An 11,217-nucleotide genomic window follows, 5' to 3' on the forward strand; every position below is an offset into this window, starting at 1 on the left:
TCCGCCATCAGATGAGATGTGGCAGCGTCCCCGCTGGCTGATTCTGCTTCCACCTTGCCTGACCATCCTGCCTTGCAGAACAGATGACAGAGGGGAAAAGCGACTGCGATGTGGGTGAAGAGCAGGCAGATCAAACCTTGTGGTCAGCACAGTTTGCTAAGCACACAGCAGGCTGATGGGCCTTCCGCTGGATTAACTTAAAAGCAAAGACAAGCAATGGTTGACAAAATGCAAATACACACAGATAAATACACTCATAATTTGATTTCCCTCATCAGCTGCTACTAGAAATCTATGCTTTAAATGCAGCAGAAAATTATTCCCATTACAAGGCCATTCCGCAGCCCTTACAGGCTCCCTTTGATTTCAAATGGCATTTGGTCAAACATTATGTAGCAACTAGACGGCATTCCAAAAACGCTCAGTTTGTCTTCAGCTCTTCACAACAGTCCTTGGAAGTGTTGCCTCCAGGAGCATTAATTCCAGGAAGGCTGCAATTGCCAGGAACATTGTATCTGTATTTACACAACATGCATTTTGCATCAGCCCGAGCTCATGCCAGGCAAATTAAATGAGACTTCCAGAACATGGGAAAAGGCCACGAGCCCAAGATGTGGCTCTTCAGAGGTCATCACTGCTGTCAACTGTGGCCCACTTGAGTGATGCCAGCCACAAAACCACGTGTGGGCTCTGGTGAGCAGGGCACAGAGCTGTGCTTCGGTGATCTGACTCTTCAAACACAAGCAGAGAAGCTTTCAGCCATCGTTGCAGGTCTCTCTTCTGCCCAGGGTAACAGCTGCAAATGCAGAACGCTTTGCCATTAATCGTGCTGCTAATGGCACAGGCAAGGTTTTCCTTCAAAGCGAAGGGATTCCTGCTTAGTCACTAAATGCAGTTTAACTTCAGGTGCACCATTTATCATTATTCTCCACTTAGGAAAGCTCAAAGTTAATTAAAATATGCCCTCAACAAGCAATTAGGCCCAATTGCAGACACTTCAGGGCACGGGGAAAGCCTGATGCACTACCCACAAAGCCCCAGCTTTAAGCAGTGGGATGCTGTGTTCTGCCTCAGGCTTGGGTCTGATCCCCTGAAATTAAGCCCCATGTTTTCTCTTGTAGCTTTAAGATTTCTTAAAACAGAAATAGCTGCTTTTATCCTCACTTCGGCGTTAAAGACCGTTCTAGAAACCACTTTTGCTAACCCCAGTCACACACCTCCTGCATCTACCTGTTTGTGTGCAGCCCTTAAATCTGCTCCAGCTCGTCTCAGGTCCTTATAATCCCTTGCTGGGAGACAGGTTGGTGCCTTATCCCTGTCTGTAATCACATTGCACTGGCCCATATTTTAGCTTCTGATGGACCTGTGTCTTCCTGGGTGTCTGTGTTGGTATGGAAAAGCTTCTCCCGGGTGGATAGGGGTCTCTGTGGGAGGTTTTGAGCTGATTCTGCACTGCACAGGTCTAATCACCAAATCCCATTAGCGAGGCTCATGGAGCTGCTGCTTCCTCGCCTTTGGTTTGAGCTGATCAATACCTTTGTCATTTAAAAGACAAGCATAGGAGGAAAGAGCAGGGCAGCTTTGTTTCTGCCTCACCAGCCCTGGTTTGTAAATCCTGGTCATGGTTTTCTGTCTCCAAATGCATTTAACGTTTGCAGTAGGAAGAGGCCCCATGATCATGGAAGCAAAACCGCACGTTAGCCCAAAGAGTGCTTGCGAGCTGGTTGTGAAGGCTGAGACTGAAAGCTGCCGGTGGGATCTGGATACCAATTCCCCATTCAAATTAATCCAAATCCCTTTGGCAGTTGTGATATCTCCATAAATGAGATTTTGCTGCCAGTGACTTCAAATGCAGAGCCTGCCATGGAGCTGGCCATGGATGCAGCGCAGCTTCTATCTCACTGTGACCTAAATTCCTAGGTAAGGTTTTCCTTCTTTTCTGGAACAGGCTGCAACTTCTGCAGGTTTATCATGAGTGTCAATTCTTCATCTGCTGTTTTGTGTAGAGGACAAAAGGGAGAGCATTCCCAATAGCCCCAGATGTATGTCCATGGGCAGTATGGTCACCAAAGGGAAGAACTGGGAGAAAAGTGCTAGATAACTACGTGCTGCATCACCTCATCAGACAGCATTTGATTTATCTTCCTCTGGTAACACTGCATGCTCGCTGTCAGCAGCCTGGGGAGTGCTCAGTGTTACAGCAGCCAATGCTGGCTGCTATAATGCACCCAATGCTGTGGGGTGAAGGGGCTGCCCCACACCCCAGTTCCTCACCAAACCAGCCCAAAACTTATCCAGGGACCTGTTGTGATTTCATGGGGGCCAACGTGCTCATCTCCAGCAGAGATGGTGAAGAAAGTGAGGGCTGTGCTTTCCAAACCAGGATTTATCTGAACCTGGTAGAAACAACCCTCCTTATCTGCTGTTTCTGTGCTATGTAAACCAGGTTTCTCTTTCTCACCTCAGTCACAGCCTTTACTGCACAGCTTGAATCCCCTCCATCTCAAGGCTCCCAGCCCACTGGCATCCCACTCCTGCTGCTGTCACCCCCATGACCCCCATTTCCCTGTGCTTCTGTTTGTCCCCATCTTTGCTGCATCCCAGCATCTTTGTTTGCTCCTCTTGCAAAACTCTCTAGTAGAACCTTGGTTTCCACTAAAGGAATAGTACACACCAGAAGAAGCCAGTTCACCCCAAAGCTTCATTCCTGAAAGCCTTTCTGCACCTAACACCAAACACCTAGTGCTCCATGTAGCTTTGCAAGGCTTTGAATGGCAGGGGGTGGAAGAGCCTGGGAGCTGGTTCTGTTGGTGACCTGGTGGGGTGAGAAGGCATTGGTGTGGCGAGCCACAAGCCCATGTGCTGTGGACCAGCCCTGCGCTGGAAATAATCACCCGTGTTCTACAGTGATGGAAACAGCAAGTGGATGTCATGATTTTATTTGTTTTCTCTGTGGAAAGCAGGGCACATGCAGCTCAAGGCACAGGACAAGGCGTTGGTGTCATAAATATTCACGTGGAGAGAAAGCAAAATGTCAGCAGGGCAATGAGGACAAGCATCACTTCGGAAGGAAAGGAAAGAGGAGGAGGAGGCAGAGCCGGCTGGCACCCCCCCAATCCAAATCTCTCCATCAGCTATAATAAATGCTGGAGCCACCTTCACTTTTGTTCTTGCTGTGTGGTTGGTTCAAAAACCAGGCTGAGAGGCAGTTCATGCCAATGAGTTTCAACAGGAGAAAAACTATTTGAGGTAAGAGATGTGAAAATGAAAGCTCAAATATGCTCACCTTTTGATCCTGGGGCATATTTACCCTCCTGTTGGCACTGAGCAGAAGTTGCCTTCTGATTTAATCTGCCCGAGGGAGGTTTAGGAATTGTTTGTGAGCATTTTTATAATTGCAGCTTTCCAATGGTGTTTCCCATCTTGGCTGCTGCTGAGCAAACAGCCTGGTCCCTGTGCTCTTCTCTGTGCCAAAAGAGTTATTCCTAGTAGTAGTAGCAGTAGTAGTAATTAATCTAGTGTTGCTTTGCAGTTTTCTCACCTACTGCTCTTGGGTGACTACAGAGACTGTGGTACTAAACACAGGTACACAAGGATGCTCTGACTGCAGGAGAAAGCACCAATGAGAGACAGTTTGAACAGTGAAGCCCAGCAGCTAGGGATGACCTGACGCTCACCACAGCACACCTGATGCAGATGTGACAGTGCAGGGACCAGCGGGATACCTGTTTTACAGCTGGCATCACAGGTTGGTACAGCTCCAGGAGAGCTGCAGCACTGGCATGGCAATGCCCACCAATGCTCCTCGCTCAAGGGTACATCAAGGAGTAAAGATAATAGGGATGTGCCAGGGAAAGCAACAGGGATACCCCCACCCGGAGGAGCTGATATTCTTCATGCTGCCCTTTAGCAAATCCTCACAAAAGACTTTTAAAAGCTATTTCTTTATGCTGCTGCACTAAGAGGTGACCTATCCAGTGGTATTCCAGTTGTTGACACAGTGATCTCTGAAGGGTCTCCTAGTAAATGTGTATGTCAGAGAGAGCGCATTTAGTACTGTCCAAGCGTTGGTCAAAATGTTCCTTTCAGAGTAACAGTACCCGAGTGTGAGCTACATCTGGCTGCCTGGCATTTGCTGGAAAACATCAGGAGTTTGATGCTCCTGAAAGTCACTTTTCCTCCAGAGCAAATGATCTTTGGACTCTCTCCAGCTTTTCTTCATGCTCAGGGCAGTTCCAGGCAATAGGTGGGGGGAGATGCTCTATGGACTATTGTCTGTCCAAAATGAGAACTGATTGCTTGTTTCCTTAGCGGATGAGACTCTGAATCATCCCTTTGCCCACTACTGAGGGATACAATGGGTCACAAAGGTCTGCCTGACTTGCATGCACATTCAAGCCATGTTTTCTGTGTAAGAACTCCAGGGGACTGCTTCTAGAGCACAGGGTGGTTATATCTTGTGAATAAAAGTACTCCTAGCAGCTACCTCTTCACACTTCAGCAATGGCTGGGAGCAAACAAGCTTTTATCTTTGCTTCTTTCCAGATGCATCTGTGCTCTGAAATCCAGTTGTGGATCATGGCTTTTTTAGGTACCTGGAAATATCTCTGCTTGCTGGGAATATCGCCCGCTTCGTTTTTGTTGTCACAGTGAGAAGTTTCTCTCCCTTCTTGCTCATCAGTGCCTGTTGTATTGAACAAGCAGCTTCTGCCTGAGCAGCGCAAGGCTGGGTTTCCAACCAGCTTCCCTCTGGCTGAAGATGGAGATAGCTCTTCACCACTGACGAACATGGGGCTGTTTTCTCTCTGACTGTGGTTACTCCCTAAAACTGTTCCCTCATCTCTTCTGAGATACTTCATCTCTGAGCAGACTGCTTCTTTCTGCACTGGTCTTGGGGAGGGAAGCCTTGGAAAACTGAACACTCGTGGAAAAGTGGGTTTCCCTGTGGCTTTTCCTTTCATGGCTGGAGGATGAAGTTCACTGTTCGGGCAGGAAGAGTTGCACTGTGCGTATTCAGTGCTGGAGCTTTTGCTGTACAAAGAAGCCTTGGAGGAGCAGAGCTTTCCTGCATGGGTGTAGATCTGAGCCAGGGGGTCCTCTCTGGACCAGAGCTCGGTTTCTGCAGGATCAACCTTTCCCAGCGGCACCACGTTTGAGATGAAATTGGTTAATTTACATTTTGACATTTCCTGCTGTATCCCCCCAGGGGATGGAGACCATGAAATGTCTTCAATGGTCTTCAGGGTCCTCCTGTCCTGGCCCTTGTGGCTGCTTTCAGGAAGGCCCAGGAATGTGGGTCTGGCGAGGTGGCAAATGGACTGGATGTAATCGTCACTGGAGTACGAGTCCGGGCTGGCTGCAGCGCTTCCAGTGCACTTCGGGTTGGTGCTTGAGTCTTCCATCGCCTCCTCGTGGGTTTCACGTATGGTTGGGAGAGGCTTTGAAAGGCTTAATCTTACCCGGGGTGCCATGGCTGCAAAGAACAAACCAGACATGGTCAGCATCAAAGGCAGCTGCCCTAAAGGAATTCTGGGCTTGCTGCTTTGAAGTCCATGCTCCCTGAGACACCTGATGTTTTCTTGTGGCAAACGGTGGTGTTTACAGAAACTGCACTTGAAAAGCCTGATGGGAAAGTATTCTTATATCCCTGGCTTCATAAAGAGCCCATGGGTACCAAAGAAGCCAAGTGATTACGTGCAGTAGGAAATGAAAGGTTCGTTAAATGAGATCAGAAATGATGCTCCCTTCTGAAGCAACACAAGGGCTCAGCAGCTGAAGCAGCATGGTGCAGGTGCACCAGCTCACCTCACCGTCCGTGTTGTAGCAGTGAGGGACAAACTCCTCTCCTTATTTAATACTCCACTGGTCTGCTCACTCTACAAGGGCTCTGCGTTCACGGTGAGTCCTAACAGGCTAGGGCTGATCTCAACAGGGATGTAATTCATGTCTTCTCTATTCAAATGGTTATCCTCAACCCTTTTAAGGATGGATTCCCATCCAGCTGCTCCCACTAGCCAGGTAAACCTGTCCTTTACAAGCATTTCATGTTGCAGCATTTGCTAACTGTACTGGTGAGTTTTTTGTCTCTCAAAACACTCTCCCTGTGCTTTGCTTTATCTCCCTTTCTGGCAGAAATGACCACATAGCCTGGATCCTTTTCATTTTATTTGATTTTTTTACTATCCCCCCCCCTTCCCCCCAGTGGAATTTATATGTGAATAACCTGCCAGCACAATATAGCTTTGCTGTGTGATTAACAACAAAAGTGCTTTGCTAGCTATTTTAACACTGCTTGTCATTGCTGGAAATAAATTAGGCTTTGTTGAACCTCCCTGTGAGCCGTGGATCACATATGGAGCTCAGCTCCTGCTGAGCCCGGGGTGGAGCTAATGGGTTATCCATCCCCACCCTAAGCTGCTGCTGGCTTTTACTGGTTTCCATCTCAGGTACTCCTGATAAAGTCAGACTGGGAGTAGGAGATGCTTCCTGTAAATGTTATGGCCTGTTTATTCCCTTTCTTTATGCTGTCTGCTCCTTCCTTCTCATTTCTTTAAGCATTAAGAAAGCGACTTGCTCCTTTGCCTTTCATCTCACCCCTTGCCCCAGCTCAGCAGCATCAGCATCTGGGCCTGCTCTGACCCCAGCACTGAGGAGGGCAGCCGGATGCCCCAGCTAATGGGCACACATGTGTCACGTTAACTTACGATAGCACTAATCATTAACAGAGTCCTGTTAACGTGCCCTTTCTCCGGAAGGAAATTAAATTACCTATTCACAGCAAAACTGTTCCGATGGGGTGGATCAGTTCCAGCCCGGATACGATCCCTTCGCCCTGGGCACTGCACCAGCATCCAAGCCAAGGTCCCCTTCCATCAGCACTCAGCAGTCCCCAGAGAGCACAGCCCCTGCCCTGCAGCTTCCCCTCCATCCACACCACAGCATCCGCAGCTGCAGTCCCCGGGGTCCTCCCCAGCAACACCCAGGACACAGCCCAGATCCAGACCCAGCTCCTGCAGCACCCAGCCCTTACCTGCCCTGCTGTTGGTGCGGAGAGGTGGGCGGCTTTCCTCTCCCCTGGCTCCCACGTCTCTCCCCCGCTGTGTCCCTCCCTGTTTTCAGTACAGAGTATGTGCTGTCTACAACTAACCCATGCATCAGGCTCCCTGCCTCCAGTCAGCTGATTCTGCTGCCTGTTTTGTTGCTGTAGCTAAATATAGCCCTCTGGCTGCCTGCCTGCCCTGACAGGAGCCTGCATCTCACAAACGCCACGTGCCGCTGGGACAGCAAACGGGCACCAGGGAGGCACAGCCAGCCCGACCCAGCAGGATGCTCCACGACAAATCCCTGCCGGCCGACTGCCTTGTTCTGTTTTCCCGTGTGAAATGCGAGCGTGGTGCCGCAGGAGGGGCTGCTCTGGTTTGTACCGTTGTATTTCATTGCTGAAAGGGGGAGTCCCAAGATTTCAGGCTGCTTTTGCGCCTTCTCTGCTTGTATTTCATGAGCAAATTCATGCCACTGTGCCAGGTTGATCCAAGGCGGGGCGCCTGCAGCATCCTTGTCACTGCTCTCCTCCCTCTCAGTTCCGTGCTTAGCTGTGTACTCACTGCAGAGGTACAGCACAGCCAGCCCTGCCACTGCACTGACAGCTTTATCCCTCCCCAGCCCGCACAGCATCACCCTTTTGTCCTCTGCTGAGCTGGCAAAGACCAACCACACACTTGCCAGGAGGACTGGCAGCATCCAGGTCTGTGGGCAGCAAGGATGTGTCTTTGTTTCATGGCTTATTGACATGCTGCAACCTGATTGCAATTCTAGTGCAATTCTGGTGTCCCTCGCACTTCCAGTGTCCCTCTCTTGCAGCATCACATTGGGTGGGGAGGTGAATAGTTATTCTGCAGCAGAACCTTCCTTCTGCTTTTATTTCCCAATAGTCCTCAGAGGGAGCTTTAATAGACACTGTTCACTACTGGGGAATAGCCCCGCTGCACAACACCCCTGTGTGAGCAAGCAGCGTGTGACTGTGTTTCTGCACCTTGCTGCTCCCCAAACAACCTGCCCTGAACTGCTGGCAGAGATGAGACTAAAGTAAACCCCTAGATTAAAGATGACTGCTTTAGTTTTAATGCAAATATTCTCAGCATTGGGCTGGAATTGGCTTTGTTGATTTCATCCGCCAAGTCCATGCTCATCATCCAGGGTCTGTCTTTATCTCCGGTGGCAAAAAATAAGCAGCTCAAAAGACTTATGCATCCCTTCAGGAGGATATGGTTCAAAGCAGAGATTGTTTGCTCTCTGAAATAGACATTGTTTAGTACTTAAATATAAAAGGTGTGCAAACTTACACTGTTTGTCTGGATTTCTGATACCAAACAGCTGAAGTTGGCTGAAATGACCCTTAAACTTCATGCACTGAATGTGCAATGACCAGCTGGGATCATGCTGTAGTAACAACTTACAGCTTCTATTTCTTCCTGCTTGCAGGCACCATAATGACCATCAAATCAAAAACCAAAACCTCAGACCCCAGCTACTCTCAGCAGCTGCAGAATAAAGCTTGGGAAAGCCATTTCATGAGGAAAATCACTGATCTGGAAAAAATCCCATCCCCATCTGCAGATGTGCACAGATACATTCTCTTCATAACACGCTTCAGGATCATTCCCTTCCCTGGAAAATCCCTCCTCCCAGCTGGAGATGTCTCCTTCTCAAAGGCCACATGATCTGATGGAGCAAGTAGAAACGGCGCTGTGCAAGGTGCCAGGCTGGCCATGGCCAACCCTCACCCTGCCCTGAGAGCAGCTGAATTAGGCTCAGTGTTGGGTTATCAGGTGTTTGACAGCGTCAAGGCTCATCCTGGTGCTTTGCCATATCTCTTTGGCAGTGGCCATATCATGGCTTTGGTGGTGCCTAGGGGACATGGCGGCCTCCCCTAGGAGGATGGGGCAGCAGAGACACACACCCTGCAATGAGAAGTTACCCAAAAGCCTCTAAAGTGAGCAAAGTCCTCACTAAATGTGATTAGGTAAGGTGTTTCTTTAGGAAACCACACTAAAAGTATGGATTTGCAATACAAGTCCCTTAGATCTGTTGAAATCAGTTTCTTCCCAGTGTTTTGCATTACTTTAGGAAAATCACATTTATTAGAATCACTGTTATTGGAATTAACCCCATTATAAGTGATTTGTTCTCTATCATTGTTTTTACATTCTTGGTGATACAAAAATTACACTGTAAATTTACAAACACCAGGTGCAGTGTAATCAGTAGCTATCATTTACCAAATACCATTTACAGCAATACCTCTGCTTTCTTTGCCTCAACCCCAGCCGTTCGGTTTCCTCCTTTATCAAGTGGTTGCTCAAAACCTGGGAATTAGGAAAACCAGAAGAAGCACCTTTGAACCCTTGTGTGTCACTTTGCAAGGTTTTTCCCAAGCACTTCTGAGGGCAGCTCTGGTTAAACCATCCCAGTCTCCTGTATTTATACTCCCCTAGGAGAGAACGGTGGTTCAGCATTCCTGAGTGCATGAAAACAGTAACCAAATGGGATTAGTAACCAAATGGGATTAAAAACCAAATGGGAAAGAAAACAGCAACAGCAGTGCTGAGGCAAACAGGAGGTATTAGTTCTGCAAGGCTTGGCTGAGTGATTGACACCTTCGTGCTACGGAGTGACTTTTTTGTTTGGTTGTTTATCCATTAGCTCTATATTTTGAATGCTTCCAGTTTTGGGGAAGGTTTTGTATTCCAGCGGCTTAGCAGAGTTGCACAAGTGTAACAGGCTGCTCTCCTTTGGGCATTTCTGAAGCTTGTTGATGTTTGGACAAACAAACCCATTAATCTTTGGGAGCATTAAATGGATACCACAGTCAATTCCCATTTTGGGTTTTCTCAGGAAAAATGCTCTTAATGCCAAGCAGGGGCTTTGGGCCGGCTCCAGCACTGCTGGCTAAAGGCAGTGTCCCCTCAGTGGGGCACCAGCAGTGCCAAGACTGCTCCATGACTAACTTTGGCTTTGGAATATTGCAAGAAATATTTCTTTTTTGGGGGGAAAAATATCACATTATGCTTTCCAAAGTGAAAAATCTGCACAGAAAAGGTAGAAGAGGAAAAGCTCCTCCCGTCTGGATTGGCTCACGGATATCCATATGGATGCGAGGAGCTGGGCAGCGTGTTGAGCTCCCTGGCTGGATTCGGGCCGGACCTGGTGGCACCGATGTGATAGCTCAGTGATGCCACATGGCTGCTCTGCTCCTGCCTGTGATGCCACAGCTGAGCCTGGGCTTTGGCACTGGCAGCACTGCCCTGGGCTGCAGCAATCCCAGTTTGAAAGAAATCCCAGTTTTCCAGCTCCTCACTGGGAGGCTGTGCTGGGAGGCACTGAGCTGAAGGTGCATTGCCTTTACTTTCTGATCACAAGGTCTCCAAGGGACATTCAGGGTCCCAGATTCAAGCTTTCCCAGTAACCACTAGAACTGTAAATTCACTTTTTTTTCTTATTATTAAGCCTTTTTCACCCTGATGAACATCTCTTTGCCTCTGCTCGCTTCTGCCCTCTCTTCCTCCTGGGGCACCTGCAGCACCCAAAAGGACTAGCATCACAAAGAGACTGCCATCAGCCAGCGCACACCCTCCTGCCTTGGAAAGGAGGCTCTTTGGTAAACCAGCAAATACTGTGACTGGTTCATGGTTGGGCGATGCTGCCACTCTGGTTCCTGCACTGGAGCTGGTATCTAAAACCATGTCAGAGTGTGAGGAAGGGAGCAGAGTGACTGCCAGGGGACAGGGTCAGCATGACCCTGGGCATCGCCAAGCCTCGGTGCAGCCAGCTGCTTCCCTCCTGCATGTTTGTTGTTAAAAGGCCAGGAAAGGAAAACAGTTTGACCTGATTTGAGCCAGATTCCACATGATTTGTGCTCCCTAATTATACCCCTCATCCCATTAACCTCCTGTGCATTACAGCGAGCAGCTGCTACGGTACACGGTGAGGATATTCCCGTGAAACATTAATGAGCTGGTTTTGTATTAACCAGACAGAGCTGGGTTAGAAATGTGGCACCCAGAGCTGTTGCCTTGACTGCAGCTCACGCAGTAACCGGTGGCAGCTCCTTGTACAGACACTGCCACTGCTGCACACAGATGTTCTGGAAATTACCAGGTATTTCTTGTCTCTTGCAAGGAGGAACCGGTTGCTGCGAGGGCTGAGCTGCTGCAGCCC

The 11,217-nt window shown here is 48.8% G+C and overlaps 1 protein-coding gene across 1 annotated transcript; it reads right to left on the reverse strand.

Annotated features, from left to right (window-relative positions):
• Positions 1 to 3,930: 3,930 nt before the first annotated feature.
• Positions 3,931 to 7,376, reverse strand: LOC130599213 (uncharacterized). The gene is made up of 2 exons (XM_057409505.1): positions 7,031 to 7,376; positions 3,931 to 5,473 (listed from the first exon to the last, which is right to left on the reverse strand). Exon 2 carries the CDS (start codon positions 5,469 to 5,471, stop codon positions 4,491 to 4,493), a length of 981 nt encoding a protein of 326 aa, XP_057265488.1. The 5' UTR covers positions 5,472 to 5,473; positions 7,031 to 7,376; the 3' UTR covers positions 3,931 to 4,490.
• Between the last annotated feature and the right edge of the window lie 3,841 nt (positions 7,377 to 11,217).

Source organism: Pezoporus wallicus, unplaced genomic scaffold (genome assembly GCF_028554395.1).
Source record: "Pezoporus wallicus isolate ANWC-B61680 ecotype Strahan unplaced genomic scaffold, APGP_CSIRO_Pwel_v1 contig_8166, whole genome shotgun sequence".
In the NCBI taxonomy this organism is placed as follows: Eukaryota; Metazoa; Chordata; class Aves; order Psittaciformes; family Psittacidae; genus Pezoporus; species Pezoporus wallicus.